General features: G+C 49.1%; 3 protein-coding genes across 4 annotated transcripts in view; all 3 read right to left on the bottom strand.

Moving 5' to 3' along the window:
• INTS4 (integrator complex subunit 4) overlaps nucleotides 1-471 on the bottom strand; it is a 39,214-nt gene extending 38,743 nt beyond the window's left edge. Inside the window, exon 1 of one of the 2 annotated variants that reach the window (XM_075742544.1) lies at nucleotides 317-471. In XM_075742544.1, coding sequence (XP_075598659.1) covers nucleotides 317-370 — 54 coding nt within the window. In that variant the 5' untranslated portion in view covers nucleotides 371-471. The remainder of the gene's footprint in view (nucleotides 1-316) is intronic. The other variant, XM_075742545.1, reaches the window with a different exon arrangement.
• Nucleotides 472-1,184: 713 nt separating this feature from the next.
• KCTD14 (potassium channel tetramerization domain containing 14) lies at nucleotides 1,185-6,897 on the bottom strand. Its single transcript, XM_010308910.2, has 2 exons — nucleotides 6,596-6,897; nucleotides 1,185-3,926 (listed from the first exon to the last, which is right to left on the bottom strand). The coding sequence occupies exons 1-2, from the start codon at nucleotides 6,653-6,655 to the stop codon at nucleotides 3,255-3,257; spliced, it is 732 nt and encodes a 243-aa protein (XP_010307212.1). The 5' UTR covers nucleotides 6,656-6,897; the 3' UTR covers nucleotides 1,185-3,254.
• A 9,968-nt stretch (nucleotides 6,898-16,865) lies between these two features.
• LOC142600190 (mid1-interacting protein 1-B-like) lies at nucleotides 16,866-18,424 on the bottom strand. Its single transcript, XM_075742978.1, has 2 exons — nucleotides 17,960-18,424; nucleotides 16,866-17,199 (listed from the first exon to the last, which is right to left on the bottom strand). Exon 1 carries the CDS (start codon nucleotides 18,369-18,371, stop codon nucleotides 17,982-17,984), a length of 390 nt encoding a protein of 129 aa, XP_075599093.1. The 5' UTR covers nucleotides 18,372-18,424; the 3' UTR covers nucleotides 16,866-17,199; nucleotides 17,960-17,981.
• Between the last annotated feature and the right edge of the window lie 385 nt (nucleotides 18,425-18,809).

The raw sequence follows: 18,809 nt of genomic DNA, 5'->3' as shown, positions 1-18,809 counted from the left end.
CCAGGTCGCTCCCTCCCCGCCCTGAGAGGAGCACTCTGTTCCTCCCACACACACTCTGAGACAGCACCCTCCCCTCCAGGCAGCTCTGGCCTCTCTAAACCCGGGGCCAACCCCTCCCGTTCCTCCCCAGCCCCTCACAGGCCGTCCCGGCCTCAAGGCCCCCCGCGGCAGGCGGCACCCCCGGGCTAGGCCCCGGGCCAGGCCAGCGGCTTTTCCCACAGCTCCGCCTCACCCGCTGGCGCCTCCCGCCGCACGGCAGAACTCGGGGCTGCGCCCCCCGCCCCGCTCGGCCCGGTGCCCGGTGGCAGTGCGTTACCTGGACCACCTTGGTGAACTCCTCGTACACCCGCTTCTTCAGGTGCGCCGCCATGGCGCCGCTTGGCCCTCCGCGGCCGCCGTACGCGCAACCCGGAAGAGAAACCACAAAGTCGCCCGCAGGGAGGTGGCAAAACGAGCGTCTTCTCTTTCCAGCTGGAGGCCTCGCTCTATGGTGAGGCGGCCGGGCCCTGGCGGGGGCGGCTTCCCGTTGCCATGGGAACGCGGGCCTGACATGGCGGCTGCGGCCTGGCTTGGCCTGGCCCGCCCCGCCGCCAAACCCCGCCAGGGTGTCACCCCCCGCTCGGTTTTCCCCCCCAAATACCCACCATTTTCGCTAGTATTTGATGTTAGACCAAAATACAAATAACACGGCTTTATGTTTCCACGCAAGCTTGTGTTAGACACACATGAAAGCTTAGCACGGCCTTCAAACATATCTCCTTCGAGGAGAGGGGAAGGAGGCCCTGGCACCCAGGAGCCCGCTGACAGACCTAAGTCGAGTTAGATGTCAGGGGACACAGGCAGCAGATACATCTGTGATGCTGCATGGCTAGAGGCTGCCAGGGGCGGCCGCAGTTTGGTCACATCTTGGGGACGAGGTGGTTTGGAAGGGGCTGAAGGGTCCAAAGGACAGCCAGGGAGGTGATCAGCGGTCTGGAGAACCTGCCATATGAGGAAAGATTGATTGAGTTGGGTCTCTTCTCCCTGGGGGCACCTCAGTGCAGTGTTGCCTGTACTTAAAGGGTGTCCACAAAGAGGATGGTGGCTCTCTTTTCACAAGGAGCCGTGTAGAAAATAGAATCATAGAATCGTTAAGATTGGAAAAGACCTCTAAGATCTTCAAGTCCAACCGTCAACCACCATGACTACTAAACCATGTCCCAAAGTGCCATGTCTACATTTTTTTTTTAACACCTCCAGGGATGGTAGCTCCACCACCTCTCTGGGCACCCTGTTCCAATGCTTGACCACTCTTTTGGTGAAGAAATTTTTCCTAAGAAGACAAGGGACAATGGCTACAAGTTGCACCAGGAGACGTTTCTTCTCAATATCAGGAAGAAATTTTTTACAGTGAGAACCATCATTCACTGGAACAACTTCCCCAGGGACGTGGTGGAGTCTACATTGCTGAGGGGTTTCAAGATGTGACGGGACAGGGTGCTTGCTAATCTCCAGGTTCCCTTTCCCACCAGAAGCTGGACCAGATGATCCTTTGAGGTCCTTTCCAGCCTGGACTGTTCCTTAAGACCATCCTTGATAAAACTATTAAAAAATTTCTTATGACAGCAGTCCTGTAGTCTTAGGAGGTTGATTGGTTTTAGGCCTTAACTACCCTATAATCAGATTATTTTTCCCCCAATATCTAATTTCAATCTCCTTTGTTGTGAGTTAAGCCAGTTACCCCTTCTTCCACCCTTAGTAGATACAAAGGGTAACCGATCTCCTTAAAGCAGCCTTCTATTTGAAGGCCTCCTCGGTCTCTCTTCTTCTAGGCTAAGCACCACCAACTACTTGGTTATGATCATAAATATGATCATCTACCTTATTTTCTAAACCTTTTTGCCTTCTCAGACACCAATTGTATCAGTTCTTGCCAAGGTTATAAATGCAAGAGGTGTCAAAAAGTCCCCTCACATCTACAGCAGAACTGCCCTGAGGTCAGTGGCATGACTCCCAACTTTCCCTGGGAGGAAATCTGTGCTGGGATGAGCACAAGCTTAAATAAAGGATGAAACCAAGTTTAGTTAGGAATGATTCAAATCCATTAGCATAAAGATAAAACTTCGGGTCTTTAGAATTTGGGGATTTTGGGAGGAAGTTGTCAGTAAATAAAGCACTTCTGTATCATTCAAAGAGCTTTTAAAAGTTAGTTATTTAACATCCAAGAGATTATTGTCCTTAGTTGGAAGAAATCCATGTTCTGAGAAATAGAGGAAATAGGATCATAATCAAATTAGACATTATGATTTTCAGAGTGATTAAAAAGCAAGCTGACAGCCATCTCCAGTATAAAAATAAACCTTTGAGTACCGAGATTTTTAAAACACAACATAGGACCCAACTCGTGGTCTGTAAAGGAGAATTTGCACTGAGGTCCCAGACTGTCACTTCAGTAGCGCTTCCTTCCCATCAAATCATGGTGGGTTTTCCCTATTCTTCCAGAAGCTTGTATATTTAGAAATAGTATCATAATAATAATAAATTCATAAGAAAAGGATTAAAATAGTGTGGCCTGAGTGTGTGTCCTTAGATTATAAACTCCTCAGATCAGCGATGGTACTTTTACCTTTTGTTGATCCTGGACCATAGCTGAGTTTCTCTGTCTTTCTTTCAGAATAAATAATAAACGGTAATAAATACATTGGCTAGAGAGTAGGCTGTCTGAGAGCAGGCTCTGAGGACAGAGCAGGGGACACTGAAATCCTTCTTTTTAACCTAGGTTCTGGTATGGAGAACAGCAAGAAAAAGAGCTTTTGCCTTCTTGTTAGGGATCCAAATTTAATTTCAGCTGTCAGTGCAGCTGTCAGTGTTTCCATCGGGAATTGCGCGTATGTGGCCTGTTCCCGTTTCACTGAGAGACCAATTTCCACATGTCCACGAGACAGATTTGGGATTATTCATTTCTCTTAGATTGAGTGAGGTTGGCTCGACCCTCAGATCTGGCGCTCTGAATTTATCTAACAGTCAGCAACACTGAAAGAGTAAAATTCCTTCTTTTCCTGATACCTTTTAAATTGTACCATTATCCCCAAAAGCCCAAGTAAACAGCGGCTCTTAAGTGCTGTTTAATCTGGCAAACAACCAAAGGAAATCCTTTCGTTGGCTCATGCATTTCTTCCTGTCCCTCTGGTAGTCCGTGGCTTAGTCTCCACGGCCCGAGTTAATTTGTTTTAATAATGTCTTTTTTCCCGTTCCCCATCAATGGTGGCACTTTGCTACCACCAGGTGAACAGGAACTTGTAGAAGAAGTCATGTGATTTGAAGCGAAAACCTTTTTCAGCAACGTGGGGCTGAAAAGATATTTTATACCCTTTGGCTTCAACGTCCATTTGAATGCAGTCCAGCAGATCAGAAATACTTGGCGCTGCCTTCCAGGGGCCAAACTTCACCACGGATTTTTTATCCATGTCCAAGCTGTTCAAGGCATCCTGACATCTGGCTGCGTCTTCCTCGGTTCTGACCACGCACACGATGACGCTGGACCGACGGCATGCAACCGCTTCCGCCCTTGCAATGCGGATAATCAGTTCGATGTTCTCACTGTAGTTGGGCACGCGGGCCAGAAACTGCTTTCTTGCCACGAGCTCCCCAAAGATTTGCGGGGAATCCTCTAGCTGCTTGATTAGAGGTTCGATGTCGTAGAACAACGCCTCCTTGTAGACGTCCTGGATGCACTGGGTGGGCACTTGGTTACTGCGCAGGTACTCCAAGATGTATTTGAAATAGGTGCCTGGTCTGTCGATGAAGAACCTCCCTTCAGAGTCAGTCCTCAGTTTGGGCTGGCCGGTGAACATCTCTGCCAGCTTGGAGCCAGGGTGTTTCTTTAAGGTGCTCAGCGTTGTTGTGTACATCTCCCCGCCGACATTTAACTCCACGATTGGTGACAACTGTAAATATCACACGGGGACAAAAAAACCCGCATGTGTTACCCATCTGAGGCTGTCAACGTGGAAGTGTCAGGGAAAAGGAAAAAAAAATGTGATTGCAGCTGGAAATTGGAATGACAGTGTAAAGAGCAGTATGAGTCCCCATCCCTTGGGGGGACACCCACCCCATTTATTGCTAAAAGCAGATGCGGGATGTTTACACATCCCTCATAACTAGAGCAGCAGAGAATTGGACATGTCTAAATGGCTGAGTCCTGACCACATCATTTGGGAAAATGTCATTTTGCTGGTGAGGAGGAGGGACAAGAAGTACCCTGCCCAGGGAAGATGTCGGTGACTACAGGATTCAATGTCGATCTCCTAAGTCCCACACCACCATTGTCCCTGCTGGCCCCTGTCCTTCCAGCGAGAGTGACCTGACCTCTCACCCTCCCCATGTGCAGAGGGACGAGAGGACTGAGCTCAAAGCTGTGCAACTACATTCCTCTCACCTGAGCTGGTGTTTTCTTTTCAAAGGAGGAACTAAAAGCTCTTTGAAACTGTAGAGATGAGTGGAATTGGCTTCCACTTGTCTGGGGGTTTAGTTATAACTACTGAAGTGGGACACAAAAATCCAGCGTATCAGAGGTGAAGGACATAAGCTGTTTATCAAAGTGCTTTAAAAATGTATGATAGCTTTAGCTAGGAAGTAAAGGAAATAATTAATGCAACTGACATGGCTTTAAGAAGGAAAAATGTAAAGTTTGGATTTTTATTTGGGTTTATTTTATTTTACCATGCATTAACACCACTGCTACCTGAAACACATCGCAGGAGGCCTGAATGTCTGGAGAGCTGGACCTAGTGTCTAGTCTGATCTTCCCAATGGTTCAGCGCTGAAGAGTTTCAACAGCCTCCCTTTGCACTCGGTCAGTTTTTATAGCACTTGGCAGAGGAAAAGGAGAGGGAAGAAAGGTAGTTATTTTCCCTCCTGCCGTCACTGCTGTATTGCAAGTCACTTGCCTGGCCAGGACCGCACCTGCCATTGGGAAGGAGTGAGTCAATAAACAACCCTTTTTTTCCAGGAGCTCACCTGCTCTTTCTTGGATCCGATCACACAAGGATCTGCTTCAGAGCTGCTAGTCACATGCCTCAAGTGCGGCGTGTACTCAAGTGCTTAGCTGGATCCCGCAGGTACACACCCACCAAATGACGTGAGATGATCTCACAGCTGACACCAAAAGGAGGGGGAGCTCCTGCTGCCCTCTCCCCTTTCCATCCTTGTACCTACCTACGTGCATCTGTGGCTCACCTCATACCAGCTCTGCTTTCCTTCATCTTATTGAGCTGAGGTTCACAGAGGATTCAACAAGCACCATAACTGACAAAAGGAAGGGATTAGGAGCAGACAATCTGGAGCAGAGGGGGACCTTCCCTTTAAACAGCAGCAAGCCAGCAGAAATTTGTTCACAGCGTAAGCATGCCAGGGAAACAACAGAATATTCAGGCCAAAGACCCAGCTGGAATATTGCTTTGCCCTAGTGTGGGTGGCTTCATCCCAAGGGCAATCATTTACACTAGGGCCAAGGAGACATAAAAATTTTTCTGTCTGAGACTATCTTGTGATTTCTGCCCGCTGAAGAACATGGCCCAAAGCTGTTTCTGTAGTAAATCTCCTCTCAGTTAGGAAATTTGCCATTAGTCCAAATGCTAACAACAGCGTTCCCCAGCAGGGATCAAATGATAGGAGGGTCTCATGCTTTTGAGCTTTTGCTCCTTTTTCAGATGGCAAGGTCAGATGCTTCATGCTGTTTGTCACTCATACAAATGGATAACACGTTCTTCATTAATACAACTAACAATACAATAATACAATTAGTAGCCCAACTAACCTTATGTTCTCAGATCTTGATTAATGGGTTTTGCCTGGGACCGAACTGATTCCCAGCTCTGTAATTAGCCAGCAAGGTGACACTTAGGAAGTCATTCCACCTATCTGTGCCCCAGTTTATTAATCTGTAAAACAGTTACCTTCTTGGGGAACCATTTTGCAACCTACACCTGAAAAGAGCAACACAAGAAGGTTGGATTTTTTAAAGACAGAGAGGTCTAAGGGAGAGGCTGTACGGCTACAGCAGAGAAGACAAACCAGTTAGCAACAGGCTGAGGGCAGAGGAGAGGGAAAGGAAAACATCATCTGACCTCGTCACTGATTTCTGCCTGGTAGTACACTGCTTGTCTTGAGATTGCCATTAATTTTCCTTAGAGCTAGAAAAACTATTGCCCCCAGCTGGTGTTTCTGCACGCCTACAGGGCAGCTTTTGCATCATTGGAGACTCTAAGAACTATTGAAAAACCTCAGAACTCACAACAGGCTTTTATTTGGGGATCTGACCAATTAAAGTTCATATTAAATTAATTCTACCTCATGTCAAAGAAGAAAAAGAACCACTCTGGTTATTTGCTTGTATGCCTGCGAGGGACATGGCCCTACTGTAAGCAGACTGGAGCAACCAGGCCAGAGTCAGGCACAGCTTTTTACCTAGAGTCATATTCTTGGTCACATATCTGGCAAGTCCTGGAGTCTTCAGAATAACAGATGGGGGAAAAAAACCCCTCAAATGTAGCCCAAAGGGGATGCCTTGATCCCATAGGAGGAAACTGTGCCCCCGAGCCCGTACCTTACTCACCGTATGCAGGCTGCCAGTGACCTGCTTCCCAAGGGGCTTGTGCTCCGATGAAATGCTCATCTTCCCCAGACTCTGCGGCAGGAAGAAGGGAGGTGACGACTCAGCGGTGTGGGAAAACCTGCTGCTCAGTGCTCGTGTCCTGCCCCACACGCAGGATGGCTCCCTGCCGAGCTCCAGTCCTCTTTCACTTGCTTTTTCTTCGGTGGGTCAGGTTTTTTCCAACCTCCCAGCCCAGCCGCTGCCCCGGAGGCTCCTGTTTGCTCCTGTTACAGGTTGCAGGTGTAGGGAGAGGGGAGGGAACAGCCTGCAAGAGGAAATATTTGCTCATTAGTTTTCTGGCAACCAGCAAGGTGCAGGGTGGACTTGGGCTGGCTGCCAGCACACACCTCCTGTAATACTATCTGTGCGGTGACTAAGAGCCAAATAATCCTTTCCAAAGGAGGCCCAGTGCCCAGAGCGTCTCCGAGGAGCCCCGCGACGTGTACCTGCGTGACCGCCTCTCCCTCGTGAACTGGTTGCATTGAAACCAGTAAACATTTTCACAGCTTTTTGGCCTCTGTGAGCTGTTCTTTTAAGCACAGTTTATCCCAAATGATTTCATTGATCCCATTTGTCATACCCGTCGATGTCAGATCAGGGTGTCTACCATCTGTCCAAGGTGGTGGCATTTTCTTCCTTGCCAATACAATCTCTGGGCACTGAGTAATTTGTGCAAAGCAAATAAAACCAAACCTGAATCTCTGCTTGAGCCTGAACTATTCCTTTCAGTTGGTCATAAATATTTGGTTAATATCTTTGCATGATGTTGTTTTCTAATATCCAAGGATCGAAAGTGGAGAGCATCACAGATTTAGTGGTAATGGGACTGTTTCTTGCAGCATTGAAACACTCTCAAGGACATCTGTATTCATTACAATTTTTAATTGCAGAGGTTCAAATCAGAGTGAGCCTAAATAACCTCTCCAGATCCATACCACAGGCCTGCCAGAGTCTCCTTGGTTTTATTCTAGGTGTTTCTGAGTGCACCATTGCTTTCAAATTTGTCTTCAGGCCACTCATCACTTCTGTGTCTTTGTTCCATTATGGTGGCAAAATTGCCATGGACATGATTGTCCAGAGGTGGAAGTCAATGTTTGTAACAAGAGACAATATCTTTTTTTAGATCAGCTGATACAGATGGATAAAAACATCCATGTTTTAGGGCACACAAGGCTTTCTCAGGTCTGTCAGCTTCTGCTTCAGCTTCCTTGGGTTTTTTTCCCCAGTTTTTTTCTGGTTTCTGTTGGTCTAATAAAAGGTATTATCTCTTCTACCAACCTTGCCTCACTCTCTTTCATTTCAAGCTGCTCCCTAATACCAGCAACCAAAGGGAAAATTCAGTCAGATACAGTGCTTCCTGAGCATCTTCCTGGGAGAGACTTTAATGATGAAAAATGAGAGCGTGATATATAAGGAAACCATGTGCACAAAATCTGCATTGTGCTCATGGACACCAGCTTTGCTGGTTTTGCATCCTCCAGGGATCTTACTGTATCTGTATCCTCCCAGAAGACAGCATCGATCTGACCAGAAGCTTGAGGCACAGAGCAAAAAGTGTTATAATTTACACTGATTCACTCACCTTGAGATTAAAGCCAGTCCTCACACAAGTCTCCATCAAAGCTGGACCCAGATTCTTTTGAATGCTTTGTGCATTTGGGTGAATCTCTTATCGAACCCGGCTTACATTTTGCTTCTGCTGGTCTGAAGCATCCTGAGGGATCCTCAAGTAATAACCTGTGTCTGAGTTCTCTCTGCTGCTTTGAATAGAAGAATTTTCCCTTTGCCAGACCAGAAGATGCACTAGTGAAGTCTGCTTAGGAGCCCAGGTTTTGTGACTTGTAATAAATTTTTAAAAATCAGTGTTTATTAGAAAACAGTAAGACCTGGAAGATCTGCATCTTCTGTGCCTTTGAGTCTTGAAGATCTCATTCTTTGGGCTGGCTTATGTGTGTGCTTCAGAAAATATCCTGGATAGAACTGACCTTTCCTCTGCAGCTGCAGAACTGGATAGGCGGCTGGACTGTTGCCTCTCTGCTCACACAAGCTTTTCACGAGGAAAGGGTGAAGAGCAGTAGAAGATGTTACTTTGTTCAAAAGCTCATCTGGAAGGTTTCCCCAAACCAGAATCAAGGGCAGCTGATAGCATTTGAGGCCAAACTTTCAATGCCACAGTGGAGATCCTTACCACTTCAGCAAAAGAAATAGTTGTTAGCTGACATCCACAACCCTTTTTTACTGCCAGACCAACCACAGCTGATCCTTCAGTCTGATGAACATACTGATCTGGTTCCCCCACTCTTTTACTCCTGTTTTATATCTTGGCCACTTTGTCTGGCACATTACGGGACAAGGAATCTATTTGTGAACTATTTTGGCTCTAAGTCACCATGTAAGTGAAAAGTCTGATTGTTATTATTTGTGCTTCTTCTGGGACTTTTGAATCCCACCCAACTGCATGACTTGCTTTAAGATTGCATTTTTCAGTCCTGCTATACAAATTACTCCCAGTTGGATTTTTTTTCCCCCTTTTCAGTAAGGATTTGATTTAAACTGCCAAATTCTTCTGATCTCAAAAGAGACCTTAGGAAGAACTTCTCACAGCCCAAGCCATTGGCATATCGCTGCCTGCCCATGGGGATTTGGTGCCTTTTTTTAAGGTGGTTACACCAGATGAGGCATCCTGGATTATTAGGACCACATATCTGACCTGTTTGGTGTCACAGCTTTGCTGGGCAGGCATCTGGCTCTCTATCAAAGCCCTCTGTGCCTGCACTAAGTGGAAACAGTCGCTCTTGCAGTTTGTCAATCCTCCTTTTACCCCAAGGTCAAAGCCATGCTGAGGAAACCAGTGGGTGAAGGAAGCAGCCCATGAAAGGCATAAGTGGGATCAGGGTTTTGGAGGGGACCGGAGGAGGCAGCTCCAACAAGGCTCTCAGCAGCCCATGCTGCTGCTAACAGCTAGCTGAGGCTGGTTTGAATTTCATTCTTCCCTTGAGAAGGAAGTAAAAAGCCAAGACCATGAAAGTCTCCATAGCCTTGGGCGACTGGGGTCCTGGGATTCCCACAACCAGCAGGTCCATTGTAGCTGCTGCTCCACACCCCCTGGAGAGGTCTTGGCCACCACTGTGCTGTTTCAGGGAGTTTAGTGGGGTTTCTTCGGGGAATGGGATTTGATTTGTATTAAGCTGGAATTTCCACCCAAGATCTCCGTTGGGCTTTACATTTGTTACCATTTGGCCTGGATCCCTGAAATCCTTCATCCTTTGGGCCTTTTAAAGCTGCATCTGATGCACTGATGGTCTGTTGGGGATCCACCTGCTTGCTGTCAAGCAGAGAGAGTTCTGAGGATATTTGCAGAGGAGATCAGGCAGGATCAGCAAGGTTCTGTCCTTGAAGGGGAGGCTGCTGAGACCTACTGAAGAGGCCGACTGCCCAAATGGGTCATGGAGCCATGAGGAGAACAAGGAAGAAGAACCAGTTAGATGTTCTTCCTTCCTCTCCTGGCTCCTCATGCACAGTGATGCTTCAATCCTCCTGCCTGTTCCACTTGGAAAGGCCGTTGGCCCTGACATTTCTTTTATAGACACTTCAAAAGTAGATTTCCCTCTCCCCACAGTTGTTTTGTTTTTGTTTTCGGTTTGGTTTTTTTTTTAACGGAAGAGGGATATTTCCAAAACTGTAAGCTCTTTCAGACAGGGACTATCCTTTCACTGTCTTTGCATAAAGGACTAGACTGTGCCTGGACCTTGTACGAGCTACCACAGTATGAATCATAAGAATAATCATGCTAATGCTGAGAACTTTGTCTGCCAAAGAATGAGTAACTTGACAATGGCTTTGTGGGGAATAAATATGTGTTTTTGTATAAATATGTACATAACAATGAATTGAAACATCTCTATGCTGGTACATACATCAGTTTGGAAAATAGTAGCATCCATAAAAATATTTTTAACAGTTTTCGCTAACACATTGAATTGGCAGCTTCTGTTTAAGAGAATTAGATCAACAACATTCAAATTTGGGTTTTATTCCCCAGTACAAGTAAATACACTAAATCCAAGGGGGAAAAAAATGACATGCTTAAAACAGGAAGAGAAATGAGAAGTTTGGATGTGGGGAAGCAGCTGGGAGCAGCTCCTGCTCTCCTTTCTCCTCTCATTCTCTCTTCTCCAGTATCTAAGTTTCTTGAGGGGATAAAGCCCTTTTATTCCGGATCGTTTGCCTGGAACACGGAGGTGACAACCCTTAGCTGATCTCCACCCTTCATGGGTATTACAGCCACTTAGCATTATCACTGCTGGGAGTGATGATAAACTGATGGAAAGGGCACCTAAAGAAGCTGATTCCCAGGACCCACCTGCTCCAGGGAACTTCAGTGGAGGAGATTCCTGTGGAAAGCTAGGGAATGAGCCAGGTTATTTTAAACAGCGGTGGATGGGTTAGCAAAGAGAAGAGGCAGCAATCTTGGCGCAGCTCTTCGGAACTCCCATGTGGAGAGTATTCACTCCAGCTGGGACTTGTCAGGGCATCCCAATCTCTGTCCTGGAGTTTGTTGGAGGATCATAGAATCAGAGAATCATAGAATGATAGAATGGTTTAGGTTGGAAGGGACCTCAAAGCCCATCTAGTTCCAACCCCCTGCCACAGGCAGGGACACCCTCCACTAGCCCAGGTTGCCCAAAGCCCCATCCAACCTGGCCTTCAACACTGCCAGGGAGCCAGGGGCAGCCACAGCTTCTCGGGGCAACCTGTGCCAGTGCTTCACCACCCTCACAGGGAAGAATTTCTTTCTAACATCTAATCTAAATCCACCCTCTTTTAGTTTAAACCCATTACCCCTTGTCCTATCACTACACTCCCTGATAAACAGTCCCTCTCCAGCTTTCCTGTAGGCACCTTCAGGTACTGGAAGGCTGCAATTAGATCTCCCTGGAGCCTTCTCTTCTCCAGGCTGAACAATCCCAACTCTCTCAGCTTGTTCTCATAGGAGAGATGCTCCAATGGGATGCACCAAGACAAGCCAGGTCTCTTGCAAAGGTCACAGGAAAAAACAGGTTGGTTTTGTCCTTTGAAGCACATTCGCTGACTCCTGCAAATTGCCAGGTTGCTCTGGTGTCCTGCGGCCAGCCTGCGCAATTTGCGAAGCATCTCTTTATCACTGATCACGAGCACTTGGGATCCAAGAGCTCACCATCCTTACATCAGCTCTCACTGACGTTGCTCCATCTGCACCCGGGGGATTTGTTCCTAATGGAGCCAGCAGTGCCAGGCGACAGGGAGACCCGCATGTGGGCAAACTTCCAGCATAGCAAGGCGAAGCATGATATGGCTGAAAAGCAAAACCATCAGCCGTTTGCTTTGGCTCTGCTCAGGAATTGCACTGGTGCAGCTGGGCTGGTGGCTCTGCAGTCCAGGAGCCACTCCTAAATCAAACAGCCATGTGCTGTGCAAACACCATCGGCATTTCTACCTGCTGCCTTCCAGCTCCACCCACCTTCACGGACCTGGGGAATGCATGGCTGGTGGCTTGTATCGAGATCTGAGCTTGCTTTGGACAGGCCCCAGGACACCATCAAAAGCCAAGGAAGCAAAATGCCTCCTGACCAAGCAAGTGCATGCGCCATCCCCAGTGGGTAAATGTGGAGAGCCATCCTCAGGATACAGACCTAACCACTCACATTGCCATCGGTTAAAACAACCCAACAGGCCCATCAGTGTCCACATTCCTGAGAAATCACATGATTGGCCTGATCCTCATGCCCATTGACTTCTTCCCCATGTTTATATCATGTTCAGCTTAGGTTCCAGGCTTTCCTGGAGCAAGAAGCCAAACTAGATACAACAGTGCTTTCTTCTTTCCCATCTTTATCTCCTCATGTGCTTTCTCTTCCTGAGGTCTCCCCCAACTCTTGACATGACACATGGAGAGTGTAGGGCAGAGCTGAGTGTATGGGTGCCATTATTCCCAGGTCCCTGTCACATAGCAGTCCTACTGAAGCTGTTGCCCATTCAGTTGATCGCTCTATCTTGAGGGACACTGGGTTGTTTCCAGTCCAAGTCCAGGCTGATGCTGCTGGTCTAAGCAGAAAAGGGATCATCTGCAGAAAAGAGGATTATTTCAGTGTAGTCTACGAAGGATGGCAGCCCAACCAGTGGATTTATGTCTGGTCTTGTTGCTACAACTCACTTCTTCCAAGCCGGTGATAGGAGAGAAGAGGTTGGGCTAGGCATGGAAAAGCAAGGCTGAGAGATAAGACCATTTGCTGCCATCTAGACACACAGAAATGAGGGAAAGAGAAAACAGACTTTAGCTGTGTATCTCTGGGACCCTGTGAGACCAAGGCTTCAGTCAAAAGGAAGTTCTTGGGCATCTGCTGTGGAAATAAGGTGCTGGGGAGCTAAAGAAAGGATCTACACTTTTGGGGCTCCCTCTGCCAAAGGATATGTGGTTTTGGGTGTATTTTTTCCAGCACCTCCTCCCTTGACTTGGGCTATTGGTGCAATTAGATGGTTTATACAGTCTCCATTTCACACATTATTCACATTTTGCTCACACTTTCCACATTACAGCAGCTCAGACTGGATGGAATAGGCGCATTTCCCAACATTCACACCATTGCAGAAATATCTTGTTCCCTTTGGAGAGCTTCAATGCAATTATAAAATGTGTTTTTGATCCATTCCCACCCTGTTTTTCTGACAGGTTCTTGAACACGATATTTGCAACAGTTTATGGATACCTTAATTTGTCCTTGGGAGGTGCTGGGCCTTTCAGGGAACGTCTCTCTCTAAAAAACCCTGGGAGAATAGGATGAAGCAAATGAGAAATTGCCCTTGCTCTGTACATCATGTCTTCCCCCTAATTCAAAGCTCTGAATGAGCATTAACTCTTAAGCAAGGAGAAGGGGAAGCTGAGGACCAGACTGGCAAAAGGTTGACCAGGATCATACAAGGAGTCTTGGGCCAAAACTACACCATTCAAAAGTCCTGACTTCTATGTCATAAATTCTTCCCCTCCAAAATCTGAGTCTGCTCCCTCCCCATGAGAAGTTTTGTCTGAATGAAAAATTAACATGTATGCATATATATATATAGTATAATGGATATGGAGAGTATCTGTGTATAAGATGTGCATATGCATTTTACAAATATTTTTGTCCCCTCCCCATGTATATGTGAGAGTCCTTTTAATTTACATTCTGGTTTGGAGCTTTAAAACAATTACATAGCACATTTTAAGATAATTCCCTTTTAGTCATAAGAGACAACAAATCTTTTTCTTCAACAAATGGCTAGATATTCATCTAATCACATGGATGCACACAGGGGAGAAATTAAGACTGGGAGAGCTGGCGATGCTGCAGTGCTTTGCTGTACCCATCAGAGACAACCAAATGTGTGCAGTTAGAAAGCTTTAGTACCAACCATACACTTTATCCTCAGAGCTGTGGTTGGGCAAGATGTGGGAGTTTCTCCCAGATCTCTGTCTGGTTGGTGGAGGGACTACAGACAGACCCGAGTCTTCCAGCCCTTGGGTCTTTCCCCACGTCCACAGCAGGAGAAGCCTGGAGAGCAATAGTGGGACCACCAGGCTCGAGTTATCCTTCTGGCTGAGACACTTTCCCAGTCCCATTGCCCTACACGGCACCGACTTATCTTTTCAGCCTTGGTGGGTCCCTGAAGTTTCAGGGAAGGTAAGAATGAATGGGAAAACTGAGCAAAAAATAATACGTCTTTTCTTTTGCCCAGCACCGTCAGTCAATGCTTCTGAGGTGTTTCTGAGACTGTGCAAAGATTTAAAGGTGACTAATTTTGAGATAACATCTACCATTGCTCAGGATGTCAGGGCAGGGAGCGTGCTGGGGGGATGCTTTGAAGCCATAGTGTATTTCGTTGTTAAGTTGTGAAAAAAGTTTTCTCTTTTATTTTCTGTGCTATTGGAGTTTCACTAAAGTAAAAGCAAGGGATGGAGTTCCTGCTTTTCTGCTTCTTTACAGTGCTGTGAAGCTTCAAAGTACTGCTGAGTGATCAAGGCCCCACTGAGGGGATTAACCCATGAACCCATGACCATGGAGCTGCCTATGCAAGATGGGAAGAAGCAGGGGAATTACTTGCAGAACATTTGCTCATTTTAGACTGAGACTTTTAGAGCTGATGAGTCTCTGATTTCAGTCTGAAGGATGTTATTTCACTCATGTGATATGGCTGTTTCAGAGACTATGTGCAGCAACACATGCAATGCAACTGGATGCTGCAGCCCAGGGTATGGTCGCAATCCTCCTCTCACCACAGATGCTCCAGTTTCTTTACTCATGACTGCAAAGCTGATGGAGGACCAGTGTTTGTTCAGCCAAAGCAGTGCTATTTCAACAGTTGAATTTGTTTTAAAATGGCCTGAAAAGGCAAGGGGACACCTCCCTCTAGTCCCCAGCTCAGTAGGACTTCCCCAGGGTGGTGTCTGGGAGGAAAGGAGTCATCTGAAGGTAGGACTGTGGTGGGTTGACCCTGGCTGAGGGCCAGGTGCCTACCAGAGCTGCTCTATCACTCCCCTCTTTCATTAGACAGGAGAGAAAAGGTACAATGAAAAAAAAAACTTACGGGTCGAGATAAGGACAGGGAGAGATCATTCTCTAATTATCATCACGAGCAAAACAGACTGAACTTAGAGAGGGAATTCATCTTATTTATTACTAAGCAAAACAGAGTAGAGGAATGAGAAATAAAATCAAATCTTAAAACACCTCCCCCCACCCCTCCCATCTTCCCAGGCTCAACTTCACTCCCGGCTTCAACCTCCGCCCCCCCCCAGCGGCACAGGGGGACGGGGAGTGGGGGTTACGGTCAGTTCCTCACGCGGTGTTTCTGCTGCTTCTTCATCCTCAGGGGGAGGACTCCTCTCATCGTTCCCCTGCTCCAGCGTGGGGTCCCTCTCACAGGAGACAGTCCTTCACGACCTTCTCCAACGTGAGTCTCCTCCACGGGGTGCAGACCTTCAGGAGCAAACTGCTCCAGCGTGGGTCCCCCACGGGGTCACAAGTCCTGCCAGCAAACCTGCTCTGGCGTGGGCTCCTCTCTCCACGGATCCACAGGTCCTGCCAGGAGCTTGCTCCAGCGCGGGCTTCCCACGGGCCACAGCCTCCTTCAGGTGTCTCCACCTGCTCCGGCGTGGGGTCCTCCACGGGCTGCAGGTGGAATCTCTACACCCCCTCATCCTCCCTCCATGGGCTGCAGGGGGACAGCCTGCCTCACCATGGTCTTCACCACGGGCTGCAGGGGGATCTCTGCTCCGGTGCCTGGAGCACCTCCTGCCCCTCCTTCTGCACTGACCTTGGTGTCTGCAGATGTTCTTACATCTTCTCACTCCTCTCTCTGGCTGCAAAAGCTCTCTCTAACTGTTTTTCTCTTTCTTAAATCTGTTATCACAGAGGCGCTGATTGGCTTGGCCTTGGCCAGCGGCGGGTCCGTCTTGGAGCCGGCTGGCATTGGCTCTGTCAGACACAGGGGAAGCTTCTAGCAGCTTCTCACAGAAGCCACCCCTGTAGCCCCCCCCCCGCTACCAAAACCTTGCCACGCAAAACCAACACAGGACCCAGCTTGTGCCGAGGGCTCCAACCCTCCATGAAGGGCTTGCAGCCCCTGCCCCCCCTAAAGCTCACAAGGATTGAAGGCAAGCGAAGCCCTGCCTTCCTGCTCACCCCAGCTGAGCATCTTCCCCTCCTCCTCTGCCCCCGGCTCTGGAGGTTGCCATGGCCAAGCAGAGAGGAGGCAGAATTGCTGGCCCCCGCAATGTTGCTGCGTCTGGCAGGGATTGCAGCAGGTTGTCCCCAGGGCTGTGTGTGGTGGAGATAGTGCTGGGTCTGAAGGGCTGGATGAGTGTGGGCTGGGTATGGCAGGTACCGATTGGGTTGGGGAACTGAGAAGTTGGGGCTCCGGGAGATGAGGGGATGTTGGAGAAGACAAAGAAAGATGCTGGGGAGCAGGTTGGGATCCCACCACCCAGAACAGGATGATGGCAGGATTACACCAAGCTTTTGCAAGATGTGAGAGCCAGAGGGCTGGGGGAACATCCGTCCCAATGCAAACCCAGTTCCCACTCCCCGCCGGAGAAACCCAGCTCAGCTCCCTGCACTGAAGCGTGGCCTCGGTGGCCAAGGTCCCCTCATCCTCATGGGCTGGGGGACAGCTGCTATACAGAAGTGACAGCCGGAAGGAAACACAGGACACATTTGCACAAGATTTTGCATTTCATTCACATTATCAAAGAGACTGACTGGGGGGTTTAGGCACACGCGGGAAAAAAGCCTGGCTTCGAAGTTACAGATGCCTTCTCCAAAGCAGTAACATGAAACACTCCTTTCTGCCCTGCAGAAATCCCCCTGGGACAGGGGTGAAATGAAGCAGCAAGGTTGCCAGCAGGATCGGCCGCAAGGCAGGTCGGATGGCACAGGCAGTGCCCGGCGGGCAGAAGGCCAAGCTCTGTGCTGCTCACGAAGGACGTTCCGTGGTGGAACTTGGCGCAGAAGGAAAAGGTGCCACTGGGCTGCGGACAACGTATCACCCTGTGGGGATAATGAACACAGTTTGGCCAGGCCATCCTCATTTCCGGCTGGGTTTTCTCCAAAACAAAGGTTAACATTGTAAAGTCCCTGTTAATGCTCCCTGTTGTTGCTGTCACTTCTCTACTCTCTCTATTTCACTACAAGCTCCTTAGCCAAGAGCCCTGTCTCTGGTGGGGCACAGGGATGTCTCACCAAGGGGTCTCAGGGATGAAAGTCCCACCAGCACAGACAATGGGTTTTCTTTCCAAGCTAGGAGAAGCTTGAAGTATCTGAGCTGTTTGCAGGTGGCGTGCCAAATTTAGACATTTGGAGACCTGAAAGTGCTGAATTGCTCCCTAGAAATGACAATGTTGCATTTTCCATCAGAGGAAAAAGAGAAACAGCTGGAGCACCAGTGTCTGGCAGCTCCTGGAGTCCAGAGCTCAGGGTCCTCTGACCACACAGCCCTTTCGTCCCTGGGATCTTTTATGTCTGGCCAGCAGCAGCCAGACATTCCCTATGCTGCAAGCTGGGGAGTCTTGGGGACAATGTGGACCTCACAAAATGACCTTTGTTCAGTGGCACAGCTTGTGCCAATGGGCAACTGAGAAAGACAAATCCAGGAGGATGTATCTGTTGAGCAATGAAGTGCAGACTCAGCGCCTGGGATTTGAGGGTGTGATGCAAACACTGGAAAACACCCAGCTGGTGGGGCAAGAGGACAAAGTATGCTACCCCTCAGCCAGCTTCTCCTTGGCACTGCATCTCCCCAAGCTCTTACCTCAGAGGCTGGGGGTGCAGGCTCAAGAGCTGGACTGATTTTCACTGAGGTTGATCTCCTCCAGGATCTGGCTGTACCTCCGGGTGAGGGCTTTGGTGTTTTTGGTGAGGTCGGTCAGAACTTGCTGCAAGCCATTGACGTGATGGCAGAGGCGCTCTTCCAGATTGCTGTCTGCACCCTCCTCTAAGGCTGTATCAGCGCTGGTGCCGGTCGGGCTCTGGTCATTGACAGAGGCCAGACCTTTCTCCACCACGGGCTTGATGGCCTTGAGGAGCTGGTAGCGCTCGTAGAGGTCCGTGTGGCCGCCCGCGGCCGGGGCCGCCCCCTCCTGCTGCGGGAAGACCCCTCGGAGCAGGCTGGGGAACATCACCTCCTGCTCCATCTTCTGGGTGGCCGAGAAGTACTGCTCCATGGCCCCGCTCCCACGGCTCGGACAGCGCTGGGCTGGGCTGGGCTCTTCTCGGGGGGCTGCCTGCTCCCCATCCCTGCCCAGGGCTTTTTATGCCGTGCCGGGGCACGTCCCTCCTCTGCTCTCCTCTGCTGTCGTCTCCTGCAGCCCCGGGCCGGGACGAGTGGCCATGGGGCCGGGCTTGGCTCCAGCCCAGCTGGGGCTCGGCCACGCCGTGTCCCTGGCTCTGTGCAATCTGTCCTGGCCCAGACTCCTGTGGCCTTCGCCCAAGCTGGCCGGGGGTCCTGCTGTGTCCCCACGCCGGGAGCGGGGCAGCGAGGAGGTGCTGGGGCTTCTGTCAACTTGTCCCATGCCCACCATCCCCACCGCTCCCAGGGCCCCAGGAGAGTGCGTCCAGCACCTGCCTGTAGGTGCGGGCAGGCTGCAGGCAGCACCGTGGGA

Source organism: Balearica regulorum, chromosome 1 (assembly GCF_011004875.1).
Source record: "Balearica regulorum gibbericeps isolate bBalReg1 chromosome 1, bBalReg1.pri, whole genome shotgun sequence".
NCBI classification, from domain to species: Eukaryota; Metazoa; Chordata; class Aves; order Gruiformes; family Gruidae; genus Balearica; species Balearica regulorum.
Note: the sequence above shows the minus strand (reverse complement) of the source record. Positions and strands in the feature narration are given on the sequence as shown.

What these genes read in the sequence shown, in the direction of transcription:
- LOC142600190 (XM_075742978.1), bottom strand. Translation starts at nt 18,371, where the DNA reads ATGGAGCAGTACTTCTCGGCCACCCAGAAGATGGAGCAGGAGGTGATG.
- KCTD14 (XM_010308910.2), bottom strand. Translation starts at nt 6,655, where the DNA reads ATGAGCATTTCATCGGAGCACAAGCCCCTTGGGAAGCAGGTCACTGGC. An exon ending in TCACTGGCAGCCTGCATACG is followed by an intron (nt 3,927 to 6,595) that starts GTGAGTAAGGTA and finishes TGATATTTACAG; the next exon opens with TTGTCACCAATCGTGGAGTT.